This window comes from Dipodomys ordii, unplaced genomic scaffold (genome assembly GCF_000151885.1).
Source record: "Dipodomys ordii isolate 6190 unplaced genomic scaffold, Dord_2.0 Scaffold3, whole genome shotgun sequence".
In the NCBI taxonomy this organism is placed as follows: domain Eukaryota; kingdom Metazoa; phylum Chordata; class Mammalia; order Rodentia; family Heteromyidae; genus Dipodomys; species Dipodomys ordii.
Window position 1 is genome coordinate 25793199 of NW_012267219.1, and position 23201 is coordinate 25816399.

General features: G+C 35.6%; 1 protein-coding gene across 1 annotated transcript; it reads right to left on the reverse strand.

Annotated features, from left to right (window-relative positions):
- Positions 1 to 3636: 3636 nt before the first annotated feature.
- Epyc (epiphycan) lies at positions 3637 to 22204 on the reverse strand. The gene is made up of 6 exons (XM_013020721.1): positions 22040 to 22204; positions 9075 to 9249; positions 7446 to 7604; positions 6452 to 6654; positions 5324 to 5419; positions 3637 to 3807 (listed from the first exon to the last, which is right to left on the reverse strand). Exons 1-6 carry the CDS (start codon positions 22202 to 22204, stop codon positions 3637 to 3639), a joined length of 969 nt encoding a protein of 322 aa, XP_012876175.1.
- Positions 22205 to 23201: the final 997 nt, after the last annotated feature.

Below are 23201 nucleotides of genomic sequence, written 5' to 3' on the forward strand. Positions count from 1 at the left end.
ACTTCTGCATGGCAAAGGACATAGCAGGATCAATAGAAAGCCCATGGATTGGGAGAAGATCTTCACTAGCCATACAATAAGGGCCTCATATCTAAAATATACTTAGAACTCAAAAAAATTAAATCCCACAACAATAGATCCGCAAAGAAACAACTGTCCAATAAAGACTAAAAGAGAAACTTCTCTGAAGAGGAAAGAAGGATGGCCAATAGACACATGAAGAAATGCTCAAACTCTCTAGCCATAAAAGAAATACAAATCAAAACAACATTGAGATTCCACTTTACCCCTGTTGGAATGGCTATAATCAAGAAACCTAATAACAACAGATGCTGGAGGGGGATGTGACCAAAAAGGAAGCTTACTGCATTGTTGGTGGGAGTGTAAACTTGTTCAACCACTTTGGAAAGCAGTATGGAGGTTCCTCAAAAGACTCCATATAGAGCTCCCCTATGACCCAGCAATCCCACTTTTGGGCATTTGCCTGAATGATCACAAAAAAGGCTATACTAAAGCTACCAGCACGTCTATGTTTATTGCAGCATTATTTACCATAACTAAGATATGGAAGCAACCCAGATGCCCCTCAGTAGATGAATGGATCAAGAAAATGTGGTATATATACACAATGGAATTCTATGCCTCTATCAGAAAGAATGACATTGCCCCATTTGTTTGGAAATGGAAAGTCTTGGAAAAAATCATATTAAGTGAAGTAAGTCAGGCCCAAAGAAACGTAAGTCCCATGGTTTCCCTTATTTGCAATAACTAGTATAAGTCTAGGACAAACAGAAAAGGTCAAAACTATGTACATATGACCATATAAGATGATGTTAAGTGAAATGCAGAACCCCAAGATAGGGACACAACTTCTTTTTCTTTCTTGCTATTGTTTTAAATGTATTTAAAATGGACTACCTGATTTTTTGTTTCTTTTTTATGTTCTTTCCCCATGGTATAACCCCTTTTTTCACTGTATTTGATGTCAGTGTCCTGCATTTTATATATACATTTTTCTAATTTGGGGAGGAGAAGGGAAATAAGAAAATGTTGAAATAAGGATACAGGTTTACCCATTGTATCAATGAGATGTACAAGACACTATATTTTTACAATTTGGGGCAGGTAGGGGGGAGTTGGGGAGATGGGGAGGGAAGGGATGGTAGGGGAAAAACAAAGGAGGAGGCAACAATGCTTGATAGGAAATGTACTCATTGCCTTACTCATGGAACTGTACCCCTTCTGTACACCATTTTTACAATTGAAAACATAAAAAAACAGGTACTTTGCTTTTTTCTTTGACAATACTGTGGCTTCAACTCTATGCTCACCCTTGCCAGGCTAGTACTTGATCATTTTCTTCATATAGCAGCAAACCAGAGAGATTAGCAGCATTAATTGAAACAGACATGCTGTTCCTAGTGTTGAAGTTGAAAGGGGCCAAGTACAGAAGTTATGTAGGTGAGCTCTAGAAGATGTTCCATGATTCACAACCTGGGATTATGAACCTCAAATCTACAAGCACAATGAACCAACTCTTCCAGTCATTTAAATGTGTTGGAAGTAAGTGATTTCCATTGTCTCTAGGTAAGAGTAAAACCCATTAACAATTGAATTCAGTCTGATTATAACCCAGGTAGAGCACTCAAGTAAGTCCTGTAGGATTTCTACTCAACTGAAACTGAGAGATGATAGATGGCCATTGTCTAGGCTCCTGATTTCATTGCAATTTTTGTTAAGCCATGATAGAAAACTAATATAGGTATTCAATATTAGAATCAGATTTTACTTTCCATAATAAGATTTTATTTTCAATCTTGTTCACAATTACATTTTTATAAGAGTGTGTATCTATGATACCCAAATGAAAATTCAGGTTTTTTATGTCACTGACTCATGGTGCCTGATGTTTGGATGGTTATTTTATTTTGTGAGTATTCAGATTTTCATTAGTTTTCCACCATGGCTCTCAAGCAAATCAACATGTATATTTTATTATCAAAGATGTATTGGTATTTATATATTTAACTTGAATCAAGAATATTTTTATACCTAAAGAAGAGAGGCGATAGAGAAATGCTCTCTAAAAGCTTGGCTTTCATTAGTGTCTACAAATAATGGCTTAGAACAAGTACTGTGGGACAATGAGAAAGAAATCAGGTAATTTAGATATAACATTTGATTGAAATAGCTGAAAATCATAGGTTGAGTTCTAAATGTTGGAGGTGTACCACTGTCTCATGTTTTAACTTTAACATAGGAACTAAAATTTTGACTACACCATATTGAATAGGTTGATGTTAGACCATGATAGTGAGATTGTCCAGTGCTTTTTCTCACACTGTTGGTGAAAGGGTGTTGATTTGACAGAGTCTATTAACATTTGAGGTAAGGGTAATTTGGAAAAGTTTATTAACATTTGAGATAGTTATTTGACCAAGAATTCTACTTCTATGAACAGAAGCACTCTCACATGAACACAAATGTGTTTATATATAATCAATATATTTTATCATTTGGGAGTAAATGCAAATAATAGATCCATATAATGGAATAATTGGCAGTTTTCAGAATCAGTAGAGCTATGGTGATATGTAAATATCACCAAAATGTTTTAAAATGAAAAAAAAGAGACTAGAAATGATCTTTTGTATTTAAAAATACAAGTGTTTGTGTATAGAGACATAAAGGTGATATATATATATATATATATATACATGTTACATATATATCATACATATGAAATGCATACACATTTATATTAAAAGGAAGAAATTGTTTATATGCAAGTTTTTTTGTTTTTTCAGGGAAAACTTCAAAGATGTATGTAAGAAACCATTATTTCTAGTGAGTGAACCTTGGGCTTTTGAACCTGAAAGGAAACATGCTTTGAATTTCTACCATTTTTGGATGTCTTAGGATTTTGAATTGTGTATCTTTATTATGGATACTCATTTTTGAAAGATTACATTGCTCCACAAAGCTTTTCTTAGCTTCTTCCCTTGTATGATTATCATCACATCTTTTATAGGTTCAGTTTTCCATATTCCAGTTTTGTACATGCACAAAAACACACCATATAACTAGTCAATTTAGGACCACTCTAAAATGAGTTATCAAGTATTTAACATCATAAAACATCATCTCTCAAAATTGCAATTATAATGAATAGTTCCCTTTAAGGCCATTGTAAGTTTCCAACACATGTACTATTTTATTTATGATCTTTTTTATTTGTGCATTAGGGGAAGACATGCATTAGTGAGCAAAAAGGAATATAAAAGTTTATTAAAACCATCTAAGCTTGGGAAAAGATCTAATGTGTGTGTTTTCAGTTGTTCTTTATCATATACTTAATTTGAAAGGAGATAGGCTATGAATCACCAAGTTATCAAGAATTATAAGACCATCTATGAAATCTTTCCTATCACATAGTTTTTCTCATTCCATTATTTTATTGGGTGATTCCTAATTCATTTGATATTTATCATATCTTAACATTTTTAGTTGGAGTTTGTGTAGTTGCACTATCTTTTAGAACATAATTTTGAAAACATGTTGATTTCTGTTTTCTGAAAAGACCATTAAGAGTTGGTTTGTGAAAGCAAGTGTCATGGCTCCAATCCTTATCTGAACTTATACAAGACTCCCAATAGGCAAACGAGGTAGACATATATATGCTTGTGGAGTTTTGCTGAGATTGATAGGGTTTCCATCCAATCGAATGTCCTCTAATGCCTTACGAATATAAGTTACATTTTTAGTATTACAGAAGGTATCTTCATGCATCTCCAAAATGTTGTTATTCTAGAAAACATAAAAATGAAATATAAGACAAGACATACCATATCCTCAGCATTTTCTGTGTGTGACCTATTTTGCTCTTTTCATTCTTTGTATCTTTCCTCAATCAAAATTTTGCATTGGAGCCGGGCGCCAGTGGCTCACACCTGTACTCCTAGCTACTCAGGAGGCTGAGATCTGAGGATCACGGTTCAAAGCCAGCCCGGGCAGGAGTCTGTGAGACTCTTATCTCCAATAAACCACTAGGAAACCGGAAGTGGTGCTGTGGCTCAAGTGGTAGAGCGCTTGCCTTGAGCTGAAGAGCGCAGGGAGAGTGCGAAAACCCAGAGTTCAAGCCCCACGACCGACCAAAAAAAAACAAAAGATTTTGCGTTGGGCGATTATTACATGCTAAGCATATATAAATAAAGGAGCAAAATAAGCATATTCCTGTCTTTATGGAGATTATGTTAGCAAAATATAAAATGAATATATCAGAAAATTGACTGAATAAAAAAAATACTCCCCAAAACCAAGAGTACTAGAAAGAAAGGATAGAGGCTGTGAAGTTACCTTAAGAGGTAGCAATTGAGCTGAGAATAGAATGACAAGAAGGCAGAGGCCTGGGAAGAACCAAAAGAAGACTATTACAGGAAGAGAAAATATCAAACTCAAAATCCTAATGAGCTGGTAAGCAATGTATCTCTCTCCACATTTAACATTCAAGTTAGCTAGGTTGAAAATAAAGAGAGAGGGAGGAAATATCAGGAATTACAGTTCCAAACCATCTGGGCAGGAAAGTCTATGAGACTCTTATTTCCAATTAACTACCAGGAAACTGGAACTGTCGCTGCGGATCATAGTAATAGAGCACTAGCCTTGAGTGTAAAAGCTCAGGGACAGCACGTAGGCCCTGTGTTCAAGCCTCATGACCAACCAAAAATAATGTATAATATGAATGATACTGTGGATTTTCAGCAATGTAATTTTAAAATATTTTCAATATCAACTAAAGCAACTCCAAGTATATGAACAGTGACTATCCTCTTCCTCCCCCCACCCCAGCACCGACAACTGCTAGTCTACTTTCTGTTTCTATGGACATTTTTCTTCTTGAGAATTTACATAAATGGAATCATTAAACCACATTGTGAGATTCAGTTTTGTAATTTGCATCCATGTTTTCAAAAGTCATATATATTACAGTCCGTGCCAGTACTTCATCTTTTGCTATTGTATTTCTCTTCCACTTCTAATTCTTCTATATTGTTTTCATTATGTGAAGCTTTTACTTTTTTCTTATATTAAGAACTTCTGAGTATCCAAAAGATACATCATAATCTTGAAGAGTGTAGAAAGAATGGCTAAGGTTATTAGAAATCAAGCTAGATAGAGCCATGAATGTACAGATACTGTGTGATCAGATAGAAGCAATGAGAGTAAGAAGCAGAAAATCTGCCCCATGTGTCCAGACATACATCATCAGTTTGGTGTTGCTTTTCCTGGAGCTTCAGGCTCACCATATGATTAGAAGCCTTACCTGGAGGTGAAGGGCGCGTAGGTTTTCTGGGAGTGGCAGAGGAATATGGTCCAAGTTGTTATCAGTCAGATAGAGATGGTGGAGATCATACATGTCCTGTAAGTATTTCAAATGCAGGACTTAATAAAAGTATCTCCTTGCAACTAATAATATGTGTCTATCTAGCCTTAAAATAATATGTCTATCTAGCCTTTTTTTCAAAGTTTTCCAGATAACAAAACCTAATTTTAGAAAACATTGGCTATGATCAAGTGTTACTTTATGAAAATGAAATCTATTTCTCAATCCCTAGAAAGAACCATACTTTGTTCAGTATGAATTTCTCATTTTGAGCTAGGAAGCTAGTTCCTATAGAGGGCATTTGCATTCCGATTTTGGTAAGATACAGAATTCCCTTCATGGTCTAGGCGTTATTCCTCCACAATAAAGACTGGTAACTTAGTAAAGAAAAAGGCAGCCTAGCAAGACAGAGCAGATATAGACAAGAGTTAGTCCACGGCCCAGCCATCCCACCAAACCAATGACTGAACACTGCCCATGCCTAGAGATTTCATCTTTTCTCCGGCTATGAAGAGACCTCATCCACCACTGGCAGATAAATAGTGGCCACATGGACACATCACCCACCATAACTGTCTTCTAAATGCTGTGGTGTTTCTTCAAAGAGCACTTTGAAATGCTTTGTGTAAGGTATATTTAGAAGAATAGCTCCAATAGGTAAGATTGTGTGACAAAATTATTTGGTTACTGTTTTTTTATTTTTAAAGCAAATCCTCTAGTACCACACTTATTATCTTCAACAAAGCAAAATCAAATGTTAACTGAATCCTACACATCTTATAGGATAATTTAGAAGCTTTCTGTCCTCAAAGCAACATACATACTCATTTAATCATCTTTTAACCATTTCAGGTTTTCTTCTGGAATAGAGTTTTAAGTAAATCCTACTGGCTGGCTTATCTACCTCTAGACTCTCCCTGTAGGTGGGTGTTTGAATATTCCAGAATGAAGATTTATTTTAAAGGTTAAAAGTGTTATTAAATTAATTCTGCCCAAAGAAATAAAAAGACTTGCAATGGACAGCAAGCGAAAGGAGAGAAAAACTGTCAGATGAAATGTAAAACTTACTTTAAATGCTTCCTGCTTAATCCCTTTCCTTCCAAGTCTATTGTTGCTAATATCAATAAATGTCAAAGTCGTTGGCAGTTCTGGGAGCTGCCTTATATTGTTATCACGCAGGACAAGCTCTCGAAGTTGTGGCAGCTTTCGGAACGCATCTTCATCAATCTCAGATATTAAATTGGATGTCAGATCAATCCTTTTTAAATTATCTAGGAGGAAAAATGAATATGGTAGCTAGGTACTCTTGATGATGGTATACTTACACAAAATGTGAATATAAAATGTCATGTGTGTTGAAAATAAGAATAGGAATTTCCCTGGTATTGGAGTTAGTGGAATTAATTAGCTATTTTATTAAAAAAATTATGTCCTCCTACTTTACTTACAGGTATAAGAATTCATAGCAAAGAAATTTGTCCATTGTTTTTAAAAAATTGGTCTTCACACTTTTCATAAACTTTGTTTAGATTTTTTTCCATTTCATATATTTTCCTATATGGAATATTTACTAATAGCCAAAGATACAGGCAATAAAAAGAAATCTTCAAGTGGTGAAAATACTATACAAAGGTAGAAACTGATACTCTTAAGTTGGCAATAACTATAAAGTCAAAATATAAGCTTATATTCATCAATCATAAAGCAAGTATGCTTTCATAGAAGCTTGTTCAAAACAGCTAAAACTCAGTTAATATATGACCATTACATTTTCTCCTGAATGTCATATGTATCATGGTAAGTACTAGTATATATTATTTATGATTTCTATTGAAATCTATTTCTATTGAAAATAGTCCATGTAATTATTTATGATTTATATTAAGTTGACAAGACTTTCATCTTGGCCATTCATTGTTTATTCTTCTTATTATCTGAACAAACTGAGATGCTCACATAGGAAATCAACTGATTTATGAGGTATATTTTGTCTACTTCATTATAATATAAAAGGTTCAGGGAAGTCAATAAAGAAAGAACATCACAATTCTAGCATCCATACTCAGGCTTGCAAAGTCATTTCTGTCGATCCTTCTGATTCTGTTAAAGCGTGAGTAGAAGTAAGCAGTGTTCTTGGGAAGTGGAGGAATAGCATCCAATTCGTGATCATCACAATACACTGTGGTGCTAATGCAAGTACACAGGAGGCAGGTGGGAAAGTCTGAAAGGGAAGGTAAATATGTGAGTAATGGCATCTTTCTAGGAGTAATGTGGATAGCAATATTTAGTCAAGAAGAATCTCTCACCTGGCACATTCCTTATTTAACCATAGATTTTTTTTAAAAAAAAGAAGTATCAAAAGGAAATACTTGATTGAATGTGCTCCCAATAACATTCTAAAGATCTCCTTTAAAGTTTAGAGTGGCTACATCATGGTTGTTGCTTTTATAAGCTTCAGAAATGTTTTCAAAATGCAATTTTGAGGGCTGGGAAGTTGGGTCAGTGGTAGAGTGCTTGCCTTGCATGCAGGAGGCCCTGAGTTCGATTCCTCAACAGAACATAAGCAGAAAAAGCCAGAAGTGGCGCTGTGGCTCAAGTGGTAAAGCACTAGCCTTGAGCTGAAGAGCTGAGGGACAACGCCCAGGCCCAGAGTTCATGTCCAGGACTGGCAAAAATAAAACAACCCTGCAATTATGAGATATTGTTTTCTTATATAGTTAAAATAGCACACGTAATATGTTTATTATATATTTGATTCAAACAATTCGATAAAAGGGCCCCACTTGTAGTTGGTGATCAAGAACTAATAATGTGCCTATAAAGGTTTCATTGGCATTAAGTAGGACAATCAGTTATAGTAACAACTACAGGAATGAAAACCATTTTAAGACTGAAAAGGCAGGACAAATTTCTTTAAGCAAAGAAGCTCAGAGACAGACCAGGGCATGAGTTCAAGCTCCAGGACCCACCTCCATCCTCTCAACCCCCACCCTCAAAAAGAGAAGAACACTTTAGAGACTAAAATACTTCTCAACAGGAATCAAGTTTCAGTAATGCAGAATAAGTAAATTCTAGAGATTTTTAATTGATAAAGCATACATTTCCAATAAATACACAGTCCAGAAATCACAACAGACTAGCACTATATCCACCTTGCATCTGATAAACTACTCTCTTGAGTTACAGTTTCCTCAGGTTAAGGAAAGAAGTATTATGAACACTCTCACAGGAGGTTGTGATAGATTAAATAGCAGAAGGTCTCAGTATGGTGAGGCGTAGATGGCACCTGTTTAGTCAGTGCAAAGTATTATATCCTCACCCTCATCTGTCAACACTTTATCACTTTGAATTGGGACGGTTTGATCACAAAGGCAAGAGATTTCATCTTCTGAATCCAATGCTCATTGTCTCAGAAATCTTTGCCACCACAAATGTTTTGTGTAATATTTAAATGCAAAGATTTCTTCCACAAATCATTGGTTATTTGATTTTTTCCCATCAGGCCAAAGATGAATTATTAAAATGGTTTTATATTTGTATGCATAATACACATTTGTAGCTCCTGCTTTGAGCTTAGTGTATTCTAATATGTCAGATTTTTCTGAATCATGCAACACCACCGAGTTGTTAGAACCTGGTGGCTTTGAGAGATGAGGAAGGAGACTCTCAGTTTAATGTGTCTGCGATGTACCTTCATTGGTGTGTGGGCCTAGAACCCCTGTGAATTCTGGCTCTTGTGGGGAAAAGCCATCGATCAGCCTGGGGGTGGATTCCTCCTCATCTTCTTCCTCTTGGATCTCCCCCATCTCTGGGCCTAGATGGAGGAGCTCTCTGTTCCCAGATGGCATCACCGTCACTCTTTCAATCTGAACACGAAAGGAAAATGAATCATCAGGTAGTTTTCTGTCACCTGTCCCTGTCTCGGACCTGAATGGGAAATGTAACTTCTTTGCCACAAGATGTCACTCGTGTTGTGTTCAACAAGATGTTTGGCCTGCTTGCTTGTGCAAGCACATAATGGATCTATGAACTATCAAATGTTGCTTTTGCTGAGATTCATTTCTTAAACTTTAGAAATTGTCTCCTGGCTTTCGACATTTAGCATTTTACATGTTCATTCATTTCATGGGGTTTGAAGGTCCCTATTTATTGTTTTCTGATGATGCAGAGATGTATAAGAATTGAATTATTTTGTGAAGGGTTCAAATTAATTTGATACTACTCAAAGTAAAACCCCAAATGCCCTTCACTCCTCAGCTCTCATTCAACTCCCTTGAAGAAGAAAATGGATGAGTAAAGGGTGTATATTTTCTTTTCATTTTTTAATCTCTCATTTCTTCTATGTAAATATTCTCTTCTTCACCAACAATTTACAGTGTTCTTTGATATTTTACTAGAAAGTATCCTTCTAAAACAATATGTACAGTGACATTAAAACTGAGTGATCTTATTATTACATGAACTTCCCATACATTCAATATTATTTGGATCACAAATAAAGTATTTGCTCAAACTGACCTTTGTGAGAGTTTTACCAGAGTAGTTTATAAAATTGCAAAAATGAAACTTTTTCAAGTCCTGTTTCTCTCAAATTATATTTGCTTCTGTTTTGAGTTGCACCTTTGGTGTTATAATTTTTTGCTTGTAAAAATGTTCTTTGCATTTAGAGCAAATCCTCTCTAATATGGACTTCTTGGGTCTTTCATCTCTGTTTTATTTGCTTACAAGAGCAAAACTCACATAGATTGCTTTCTAAATTACTTTATGTCAAATGATGTGCAATCCATTACTTCAGTCTATGGGATAGGTAGTTAGACTGGATATTTTCTGATTGTTTAAAATAACTATCTGATTTTGAAGATACACGTATCATTTTATGACATATTTAAGAGATTCAAATGCATCTGAATACATCACATCAGAAACAAACCCTTTGAAAGAAACAACAAACCTGTCTATGCATATCCCAATCTATTGGCTGGTTAACTCAGTTATGTCTTTTACCTTTACACCATTACAATATAGCCTAGTAGGCAAAAATACAAGCACTCACAAAGCATAATTGTTAAAAGATTTTCTTATTGGAGATACATTTAACTCATAGCTCTATGCTTAACTGTAGGCATTTTCCTGGAAGGGCTCAATGGATGCATGGATGCTTACTACTTGCAAACATTTCAAGAATGAAATCAATCAAAAGGGAAATCATTTTGCATTTGATTCTCTAGAAAGTTATTATAAAGCCTGGTCAGATCTCTGGCTGAGAAGACTAAGTAAATCTATGGAGAGACATATGAATCTCATCAGGGTGCGGAGGGGAGGAAGAGGAGGGGGGCAGAATGAAGCCAATTCAGATGGAATGGATTTTCAGAGACCAAAAGGAGGCTCCAGGAAGAGAGGAAATTGAAACAGATGTTTCATGGAATAGAAGCAGTCTAAAGGGAAAAACATATTCCAGAGACATTGCCTTGAATCTTTAATTTTGTAGGGAAATTTCTGCCCATATTTGCTTTTATAGATAACTGTTTTTCCACTGGTTTGATGTGAAGCTCTAAGATCATATTTGTCATCCAATATAATGAGACAGAATAGCTTTTGGGTTTATCCGAAGCTGTTCTGTTCACGCTTGCTTGTGCATAAAATAAGCAACTTTTAAAACCAGGGAAAGAAAAATGCCCTTAGTTTGGCTTAACAAATTTACAGAAACTATAACCCCCAACGTACTGTGCTTGGAGAGCATTTATTATTACCATTAAGAAGAATTTACTTGGGTTTGTCTTTTCCCTTCTTTTAATCATCTTTAAACTGCCATTTGAACTTGTGAAACAACATATACAAAATATGAGGCCAGGGACTCATGAATGCCTGTCTGTCCATCTGGCTGAATTCTATGCTTATGCTATTGAAACCTATATTAGATATAAAACATCTCTGTCCCCTTTTGCTAAGCTACAGTCAAGAACACTCAAATATAAATGTAATTAGCCTTGAGCCTGTATTTATTCTTCCATTTTGTCTCTATCCTTTCTCCTTTCTATCCTTACTTTTCATTGATTTTCTTATGAATTGACTGTTCTGTTTGTTATGTTTTCCTAAGCTTTACAAACATGAAAAGGTCATTCCCATGTGTGATTTTGGCCTTGGTCTTGCCTGTATTTGTAATTCATCAGTTAGTGTTGGGAAGGCTCTCTCTGAGTTAATTGCTTTACAGTAAATTGTCTATGCCTGTTGTCTTCTTTATCTGCCTTTAGAACTGTCACTTATGTCACAAATTATGTCTAGGAGTACAATGTCCACAAAAGAGTGTAGACCAGAAATGACAAGTGCATAGCCCAGAGGCAGTGACAAGGAGAGAAGATCTCAGCAAATGTCATCCTGGAAAGATGAGTTCTCAGACCTGCTCAGCTTCTCCTAACTTACCAATTCCCTATTGTATTGAGAGAACATACAAAACATTTCTATTGGTTGATTTATCTAGCACACAGTATGACACTAGAATAACAGGAATGCACATTATTTTGCTGTTTGTTTCTGGAACCTCTCTGGCTTCTCTTACAAAAGCAGTCAGTCATTCAATGACCTTGCTATTTGGTGTAGTACTGAAATATCTTATTTGCTAAATTTGAATGAATTGAGAAATATACATATACAAGTCTTTCTATTTCTAAATTTTAACATTTGTTCATCAAAGTCCACACTTATATAATGAATAAATCAGTGTAATATAAATATCAAAATTAGTTAATATATTCTTTGCTTGCAACAAAATATCCTTACATCATAATGTTTGGTATTCACTTGATAGGATATCTTGTATCAGTGTTACATAATACGTTTTTCAATCTCCCTAAGTATGTGGTTATTCATAACTCAAGAACATTCAATGCAGAATAAACAATAACTGATTTAGCTTTTACTTAATCAAGTTCTCTATTCTTTGTGTCTTTTGAGATGGTGTTTTTTCCTTTGCTCCCATGTTTATTTTCTTCTTCCCTGTTCTGTCACAAGATGGCTGCATTCCAGCTATCATTGCCAGAAAAGATTTTTCTCCTTCAGTCTTCTTCGAGTTTATTCAATACTTGACTCACCACATCTCCTTAGCTCTGGGAACGAATATCTTAGTCATCTAGTTCTAATTGAATATGTCCAAATATTATAAAGAATACTTTGGCAAAGGCTTTAGAAGCATTATCTAATAGAATAATTATCTTCTCTTTCCCATAAATGTCCTTGTTCCCCACCTCAGGATGCCAGAAGGACAGCTTAGAAAATATATTGTAAACTAAACTCAGTAATTTCATGAAGATACAGGCAGGAGCAGGGAGCAACTGAAAACAAGTAGGACTGAAAAGCCTAACTGGAACCATCCAAATTCCAGTTCTTTATTTTGATGGAGTAATTTAGTTGCCTTTGTGGGGTTTGTTGCTAAATCAATTTTTTTCTATGCAAACACAAAGCAAATTATTTCTTCTAACACAGCCTTTATTGAGGCACAATAACAAAGGACTCCAGATAAGCCAGCATTATCATAATAAAGTGAAAGAAAGATTCTTTCCCAAGGGATAAAAACGTATCTCAAGTTGTTGACGTTTATGAGGTTTCTTTTTTTAACATTTCATAATAGAAATCACCCTGCTAATAGGAGAAGATTGTGGAAAAGTAATACTTCCCCACATCAGCTGAGGTAGATTCCTGAGTGTGGGGGGGAGGGCGGGGGGGTGGAGGAGAATAACAAAAGAAGGCACTAATAACAGTGAAACTCTCTTGGAGGTAGACTTCTTGAGTTCCATGGCAAAACACAATTGTAAAGGCATGGAGCACAGGCCATTCAGTCCAGAGAACCCTTCTGGCTGAAAATTCTTCATTTCAGCAGTGTGCCACCTGACCTCACACACACTGAATGCAACAGCAAGTACCCACAAACTCAGAACTTAGTATGAAGATTGCAAATCAAAGGCTCTGGATATATATTAAGACAAAGAAGCTAGAGGTGAGACCTGATGACTGAAAAAGCCACCATTGTAGAGTTATACACTGCCCTAAACAGAGGCAAGATTTCAAGTGTTTTCCTGATTTAATGACTCTCAATTCTAGGTTTGTCCAAACCACATGAAGTATTCAGTAAGCCACTGGACATTTGGTGCCTTTCTAGAGTTTGGATTCCCTTATCTAGAAAGAACTAGACTATCAATATTCCTGCGGTAGATCTCAGGTGACAGGCTGTTCTTCAAAATGGGATATGCCTACAGAAGAATTGCTCTAAGATTGATAGAAGATGATATTATAATTTAACTGCTGGTGAGAGATTCTAGAAATTGTGGTTAAATATATAAGTTGTAGAAACAGCATTTGAATAGTGCAAAATTAAATTTTTTCCTCCATTTTCTGATTTTACTCAGGTTTCAATGAGTCACTTGAGTTTTTGCAACTCTCTATAATGGTTTCTGAGAATAGGCTCTTGCATAAATGTAACTATTTGGGGGAGAGCCAGAATTAGTAAATCCATTGTGAGGCAAACAAGACTTTATTCTCTAAATATGTAGGCAACAGAAGAATTAGCACTACACTCATAAAATTAGTGTGCATTGGAAGAAACTGTCTGGAAACATCTACTTGATTTGTAATGAACAAAATAACTTGAATCAAGCATTAAGAATCCATCTAACTTGGCACTGGTAGTACAAGCTTGGAAATACTAGCTACTCAGGAGGCTGAGATCTGAGGATTGCACCTCAAAACCAATAGAGTCAGGAAAGTCAATGAGACTCTTTGTCTCAAATTAACCACCAGAAAACCAGAAAGTGGTAGATTTCTAGCCTTGAACCAAAAAGCTAAAGGACAGTGTCCAGGCCCTGAGTTCAAGTTCTATGACTGATAAAAACAACAAGAAAGAATCTATCTAGCTGAGGTGAAGTAAAAGGAATTGAAAAGGGGACTTTTATACTGCATATTTTGGACTTGACATCATAAGGAGAGAAATTCTAAATTTGTGCTCTAATATTTTTAGATTTGAAAAAATAGACTATAATTTGCAAGATGCTTTGTACTATTATGTCAACACAGTAGCCAAGCATGGGAAATATATTTGGAAAAGAGGTTTAATTACTTAAGTTTTGGATATTGAGGGTCTGTGATTAAGTTGTTCCCTATGTTTGAACTCCAGTGAGAGTCTAATGGTAGTTGGACTTACTATGTGAACATGGACATAAAGGGGAAATCACATGGTAGGACAGAAATCCAGAGAGACCTGAGAGGAATCAGTCTCCCCAAAACCTTCCTCAGGGAAATTCTCCAGGAGCTCCAGAAACTACACCAGTCAGTTCCCAGGGCAGATCCTTCAATGATCTATATACTTCCCACTAATTCTCACCTCTTGAAGGTTTTTACTGTTCCCAACACCACCACAATGAAAACCAGAGTCCTGCCATGTGAACACTTTTGGGACACATGCAGCCCACAGAAGGGGTGGTCCAAACCACAGAAGGGCTAGTCTGACATATTTAGTCTTTCCTCACAAACATAACTATTGGTGTGGGGTTATTTAGACATTTGTAACATCTTTGTGTACTTGCAGGTGCATCACTTAGCAATTAATTTTATTGTAGAACTTAACACAAGCTTATTTTCTTTGATGTGTTATGGTACAATTTTACAAAGAATACAGAATCTAGGGTGGAATGTCAAATCTCAGATATTGACTTGGATTGAGATAGATTCAGCGATGTGTTCTTTGATCTATTTTTTTCTCTAAGGACTTTTCTATTTCTAAATTATAAGTAAAACTATAGGTTATATTTATAAATCTTTATATGTTTACTTTTATACACATGATAGCATTACTTGTACATATGAGCTAAACAATATTCATAAAAGATGATAGGTAAACACACAGGTAAAATGTAATAAATAGCTGAGCAATGGTGACTTGTGCCTGTCATCTTAGCTACTCAGGAGGCTGAGATCTGAGGATCATGGTTTAGAGCAGGCCTGGGCAGGTAAGTCTATGAGACTCTTATCTCCAATGAACCACCAGAAAACCAGGAGTGGTGGTATGGCTCAAAGTGCTAGAGCACTAGCCCTGAGTTCAAACCCCACAACCAAAAAAAAAGTAATAACTGTATCTCACATCAACTGTCAGATTTGCAACTCATAACTAATTTGAGAATTTAACTTTGCAGCAATACTTTGTAAATAAACTCGTAGATACTTACATCCCAATAGATACCTACAAATCTTGCATACATATCTCTTCAACATCATTTTTGCCTTCCAAAATTGTATTAAATTACCCATTTATTAAACTACTAGTCTGAAATTTTTGAGGGACAGAGGGGCTTGGTCTAATTTATCTGTCCTAATTCCTGGTTCCTAAGGCAAACCTGAGCTCAGTAAAGTTTTGTTTTCATCATAGCACAAATCCCATTTTTCCCATTAAGAAATTGTCCTCACTAATGTAGAAACTTCAGGGGCTCATATCTGAATAATGCCATTGTAAAAGTATTCATGTTGATGACTATGTATATTGACTATGCCCTAAGTTCTATATTAAATATTTAATATATTTAAATTATTTAACCCTCAAAAACTATATTATAATAGGAGGCTAAGGCTCAGAGGGGTTGTGTTCAAGGTATAGCAACAGTACTTGTAGAAGGTGTAAAAGATTAAACCTGCATGTTGGGATTCTGACTGGAGAATCTGTGTTACTCAACACTTTACTGTGACAAATGCACAGGAAAAGCATATATGAATGAGCAACACCAAAGCCAATAATTCCTCTCACTATTCCTTGTAGTATGCATGCCAATGGTCTCTGGTCTTTGCCCAGGCAAAGCCATATTCTTAAGAAATATCCTCATCTATTAGTTTAGGTTGGGGTACCTACTATGTTAACCAGTTCCTAAACAGAAAGCCTAGACCATCTGTAGATATTTAAATTGTAGATCTGTCCATTTATTTTCAGAAAAAGTACTTGGAAATAAAAACATCATTTGGAAGTTTATCTAATTACAGATGAAAGTTTGGGGGATTTTATTTTGTACAAAAAAATAAAACTATCTCCCTAAATCATGTTTCACCATTGTAGAGATAAATCTTGATGCTATTCCTTCTTGTTACTGTTATGACAATTGCTGTCCAGAGGTATTAAAAGGGAATAAGCCTTTCACCCTGGCTACTAAGAATGTACTCGTATGGATTTAGCATCAGGCACCAGACATGTTAAGCACAATGGAATTTGAACAGAATTCTAGGGCTGAAATTTATTTTGCTCATTATCAAAAAGAGTGCCACCACTTTGGGTGGGGGGAGAGGGAGAATGTAGTTGTGGAGATGGGAGGGAAGGGATGGTAGGAGAAAAATGAAGGAGGAGACAACCATGCTTGATAAGAAATGTGCTCATGACCTTGCTCATGTGATTGTAACCCCTCTGTACAGTATTTTCACAATAAAAAAAAACTTATTAAAAAAAGAGTGTCACCTGTGGACACACAGTGGATACCTGACCAAAAAAACCTGAATTTTATTTTGTGTTTAGGCTTGAAGTAGATGAGGCAGGAGTGTGTTTGGCAAAGATTTCTCATTCCCCAGGTTTCTAACCAAAGTGCTTTCAAAAGTTCAGAAGTATTATGTTACTTCTTGTTCCCTTAAGTGCTTTGACAGCTCAGAGAACTGGATATTGTGTCAATTATAATCACTTGAAAATTTTTTGTCTGATTTCTAATAATCAAATTACTTAATTTCAAGGAATAGAGACCTCTATACTGGACACAGTTAAAAGAAATCAAGATTGCAGAAAAGTAGAAAAACAAGGAGGCTTTTTACTACCATTTATCGCTGTTGGTGTCGAAAAAATGTGGTTTAAATTTTACTCTGCAATTTATTAGCTGAATAACCTTGACAAACACAGCAGCTCTTGGTTATTCTTATGAAGTGGATATAATATCTGTGCTTCCTATAGAGTTTAAATGAATATATTTGTGATCTTATGAATAATGTATAATACACATGCAAGGCACCTCTGGTAAAGACCAACAGAATTTTTTTCTTCAGTGAGTCTTTAATTCCAGAAGTAGAGATTAGGATGGCAGTGTTCAGTTGGGGTAAAAAGTTAAAGAAGCCCCATCTCAACCAATAAACTGTATGTGCTTATAATCTCAACTACATGAGAGGCATAATTATGGGAACTGAGTCCAGGCTAGACTGAGCAAAAGCCCTCTCTGATCTAAGAGAAATGGACTATTTACAACTCCCAAACTAAATATTAGAAACAGAAAACACCAAATGGATATTTCCAGAAAAAAATCCTTGGATTAAGCCATACTGAGAAAACAAACTTTTGAAAAATGTTGTTTTCTGAAGAGCCTCTTAGGAAATGTTTAGATATGTTTTCCCAAACAATGTGATACACAAGCACACCCACCCACAAACACATACACACACGTATTTATCTTTTGTCTAGAACTTAAATAAATATTGGAGAATGCCTATCTACAGTTATTCTTGGAAGTAATCTCAAGACATTCTTTCTTACAATAATTAGATAACAAAGTCAGTTATCTGTAGTTCACATCACCCACAAATAGAAGTTTATTTTTTTTTCTGGCATCTAGTTCTACTAAAAACAATATCAAATTAAAATGATAGTTTGGTACAGTGTAGGAAACAGAGCGAAGACAATGCCATCTTTTATTACTCTGCTGGAAGTCAATTTCAATTATAAGAAGATACTATCATAACTATCATTACTATTTATTCTTAACCAAGTTACTTAACTGCATTGTCTTAATATCTTCATTGAAATAACAGTAGCAATTGATAACATTTTAAAAACTAAATGTTAATATGTAATATGGCTAAAGCAAAATATTTAGCTTCAGGTTAGCTTTTGTTCATCAGAAAGCAAGAGGTACATGTTTTGATCATGTTGCCTATAATCCATGACTTATCATACCTTTACATTAAACAACACCTCATACTTTTGTGTTTTATTCACGTGGTAATATGTAGCACTATGATTGGAAAGCTAGCTCTAAAACCTTTTAACATAGAATCCAGTGGGTATTCAAGGCTTTCAGAAATCAATAAATAATGCAGTATACTATTAATGTATGGAACTATCCAAACAAAAATAGTTTACTGGCTTTCTCCCATCCACTAAAAAGTCCATGGGTCTCGATTGAAATCTCAACACTGAGTTTGTGGAGGTGTTTGGCTTATTGACCTGGTAAATTGCTGGACTCACAATGCCAAACTTGCAGTAGTCTAATTCAAATTCAGCATTCATAACAATGTTTGTTACTACATGTTGTATTTATTTCTGTTGCTGCTTGTCATGGTGCCATGAACTTAGTACCTTAAAACTAGTAAGTCAGGGCTGGGAAGGTGGCTCAGTGGTAGAGCGCTTGCCTTGCATGCCTGAGCCCCTGGGTTGGATTCCTCAGCACCACATAAGCAGAAAAAGCCAGAAGTGGCGCTGTGGCTTAAGAGATAAGAGTGTTAGCCTTGAGCTGAAGAGCTGAGGGACAATGCCCAGGCCCAGAGTTCAGGACCCAGACTGACAAAAAAAAAAAAAAGAGAGAAAGAGAAAACACACACACACACACACACACATACACACACACACAAAACAAAACAAAAAATCTAATAAGTCAGCTAATAGAGTTGCCTTTTTTCTGCAGTGAGGTTGGAACTCAAGACCTCATGTTTTTGGTAGACAAGTGTTCTACTACTTGAGCTACATCCTGAGTAGCACTGTTTTAGCTTTTGTATGTTTTTAGAGAGAGTTCTTGTGCATTTTTGTACTTTTTTATTGTAAAAATACTGTACAAAGGGGTTACAGTTACATGAGCCAGGTAATGAGTACATTTCCTATTGAGCATTGTTGCCTCCTCCTTTGTTTTTCCCCTATCATCCCTTCTCTCTCACATCCACATTTGTTAGGCAAGGAGTCACAGTTCTCCTTCATCAGCCTCCTGAGTAGATCAATGTTTGCCAGGAAGCCTGGTTTGTTTTGTGTAAACAAGGCCACACACATTTTTGGTCCTGGTTACGTTCATACCATGATCCTTCAGGCCCTGCCTCCTGAATAGCTAGAATTATAGATGTGTGTCACATTGTCTGGCCATGTTGCCATTTTGTTAATTCATAATTTTCTGTGGCTAAAAAATCAGGGCTGAGTCCAGTGCCAGTGGCTCATGCCTGAAATCCTAGCTACTCAGGAGGCTGAGATCTTAGATCACTGTTCTAAACCAGACCTGGCAGAAAAGTCTGTGAGACTCTTATCTCCAATAAACTACTCACAAGAAGCCAGACGTGGCACTGTGGCTCAAGTAGTAGGGCACTAGCCTTGAGCACAAAGAGGCTCAGGGTCACTGCCTAGGCCTGAGTTTAAGCCCAGGTCTCATTAGGCCAAAATCAATGATGACAGAGCTACGGTGTCATGTAGAACCCCAGGTTCCTTGCTTGTGGAGGATTGAGGTTCCTCCTGTGATGGCAGGCTATTAGTTTCTCTCAGAATTTAGACGTCTTTTGCATTGCTTACCCCATTGAGGTTCTTTTGTGTGGAATTCTTCACATGCTCCCAATGTTATTCCTTACTCCAGATGCTGATATAAATGGCTCAAAAATTAGGCTACCCCCACCCAGCTAATCTCCCTTTTTAAAGTTCATCGGTGACATAACATAACATTATAGGAGTGATATCCCAATTTATCCATGATGCTAAATATTCAACTGGCATGGTTACTTACCCTTTATTCTTTTCCATTTATAATTTCATAAAAAGATGATGAAAGTATTGGTTGATTTCTTTGCTATTGAAGTAATCCTTCAAATGTTCACAATCACATTTAATTTATACTTTAAAATGTATCTTTTTATCTTAGCATATGCTTATGTGTATTAATATCTATACTCATAACATTTCTTTTAAAACCAGGTTTCTGATGATAAATTCATCATAAAGGAATAATATATTTCAGTCCACCACAGGAAGTTGTTAGTGGTTGTCTGGAGCCCTGGTTTGTTTAAAAATACTTGAGTGCAAAATTTTGTATAGGGTAAGAGCTGAGCCATTTCACGATACAATGCCGGGCCTTGCAGGAAGTTTGCTATTACAGAATATGAAAATACTGAGGTAAGGGTTTATAGTGAGTTCTCATTGTCTAAGTGTTTATAAGCTGGAATTTCTTAATGGCCAGAAAAACTTAACTGCCTCTTTTGAGAATGTCCAGGGGTTTGGAGGCAATGAGAAGGGTCTTGATAGCAAGAAATGAGTTTAAACGTTGTGCAGATAAAGCACATCTTTTTCATAATTTTGCTTAGGGAAACCTAATATTTCTTCTACTGTACATTGGATCTTCTGCAAAGGTAAGCTTGAGATTCACCATTCAACCATACTCAAAATGCATGAGTGAGTGTATTCATTAAATCCTTGATCTAATATATTTCTCTTTCTCTAACATATTTAATGTGGTGTGTTTGTGTGTACGTTCTATGTTCTATGGGACTGAAACTTTATTAAAGGAGAAGCAATTGGAGAGATGGAGAAGTTGAGGGAAACTGAATCAGGGTGATTGAAACGTGTAAAAAATGGTGAAGTAGGAAATATCACTCATTTCACAAATCAACATAAACAATGTTGAACATTTATACTATAATTTTCTTGATAAGATATAAGTTCTGTATAAGTTGAATATGTAGTTGTCTAAATATTTTATCTTTTGTAGTCAAAACTAGTTGTTCCAAAATTTCAATCACTTTTTAAAGTTGACATCATGTATTTTGTCTGCAGTTAGATTTTTATCAATAGTATTTATTAACTAGTGCTTAGTATATCAGAGTCCACTGTTTACTGATCTATGAGAATTACCTGTATCTTTTAGTTAGGTAAAAGTGTGAAACTTCAAGCATTAGGATGATATCATACCTAAGTTATGTACTCTTTAACAATGGACTTTTTTGGGGGGGGGGTCTGGTCAAGGGCCTGACCTCTGGGCCTGGGCACTGTCCCTCAGCTCTTCAGCTCAAGGCTAGCGCTCTACCACTTGAGCCACAGCGCCACTTCCGGCTATTTTTCTTTTTGCTTATGTGGTGCTGAGGAATCGAACCCAGGGCCTCAGGCATGCAAGGCAAGCGCTCTACCACAGAGCCACCTTCCCAGCCCCTCTAAGTTATGTACTCTTACCAAGTTTACACTACTGCTAGAAAGGCAATCAATCATTCAGAAATGTACATTCACTCTTGATGCAAATTAGGTCCAAACCGTTGTCCTTTCTGTTTTCTTTTCATTTACTTTAGTTGTTCATCTTTACCCCCAAGCTTTTCTGTTCAATGTATAAGTAGTATTTTTTCTTTTTCTTTGCTAATTGCCTTTTCTTTAAATTTACCTGTTATAACTAGAAAGAAGTTCCTCTATTTTTTTTCAATGTTGGTGAATATATTTGAGGCAAATAAAGTGAACTGGTAGAAAGCAAAAACCACCCTTAGCATTACCTTCTAAAAGACTTCCCTGTTCTGGATAAACAGTGATTGTTCAATCAATAAGATTAAATCTCTCCACTTAGAAATAAGCAAAAATACATTTCCAATGAGAAAATTCCAGTCATCCCTTAGTTGATGCTGTTAAATGTCTAAAGAATGGGAAGAACCATTTACCTTTGCTTGATCAATAGGTACATTTTCATAGCTGTAGAAATCATCCAGGTCTTCTAAAGTGGCATCGTAGGATTCGGAATCATAGCTGATAGACTCTGGGGTTGGGGCAGTCACAGCAGCATCAAAGATGACAAGCCCTAGAATAAGTCTTGCTAATATTTTCATCTTTCAAACTTTCCTAACAGTAAAATATGAAAATACATAAATATTTAATTGATAATAGATTAGGAATGGCTTGCACATAGTAAGAATAATACATCAATGTCAACATCAAGGAACGCAAGCTGGTAGCTTTCTTTTCATAGATAATGTATTAGGTGGCTTCTGAAGTCACTGGTACCAGGTATTCAAATAAGTTCATAAACCTATTCACATTTCTATAATGGACGTTTGATATCAATGAAATCAATCAACGTTATAGAGAAAATGGAAAAAGTAGGATGTAGAAAGACTATGATGATCACAAAAGGGTTTTCTCACTTAATAAGGATTAAGTTCCTTTCATTATCTCTGGGATATAAACTTAATGATAAAGATGATGATTACGATCATGATGGCTATAACTACTCCAGCTTTTAAAGAAGTGGGAACTAAGAACAAAGGTCACTAGTAATATAAACATATTCTACCTTTTTCTTATATTTCAATACTAAAGATTTTTTAGAACAAAATAAACAAGTTCTGTTCAATTTTACTCTGAGGATAGAATACACTGTATATTACAATATTTGTGCACTGCATGCACATTATATACAATGATTTCATGCAAAAATTTCTTAACTATAGGAGTAAAATATAAGTTATATAATTCTCTACTCCTTAGTATTTCATTTTAATTCCTAACAGGAGACAGTAGGACTGTAGGGAATCTTTGACAAGATTCCCTGAGTGAAGTATTGGCACATAGAGGATTATATTGATTTATATATAGAATTATATTGATTCTTTAAATAAGTGCCATGATTTTTCCCACTGTAACTGCAAGCTTTTGTGTGCTAAATCAAGATCTTATGGTTTCAGTTGCTCTTTTTGTTTCCCTTGAAATGCATTTTAGTTTAGGAACAAAATATCCTCATGTTAAATTGTAAATATTTAAGTTGGCATATCTGAAAAGAGGTTACCTAGTGATGTTGTATTCAGGTGGCAAAATAGTGTAAAATGC

Coding starts and splice junctions, on each gene's coding strand:
- Epyc (XM_013020721.1), bottom strand. CDS start 22,204: ATGAAAATATTAGCAAGACTTATTCTAGGGCTTGTCATCTTTGATGCT. Junction 9,250..22,039: donor TACCTATTGATCAAGCAAAG/GTAAATGGTTCT, acceptor TTTCGTGTTCAG/ATTGAAAGAGTGACGGTGAT. Junction 7,605..9,074: donor AGGCCCACACACCAATGAAG/GTACATCGCAGA, acceptor CTTCCCTTTCAG/ACTTTCCCACCTGCCTCCTG.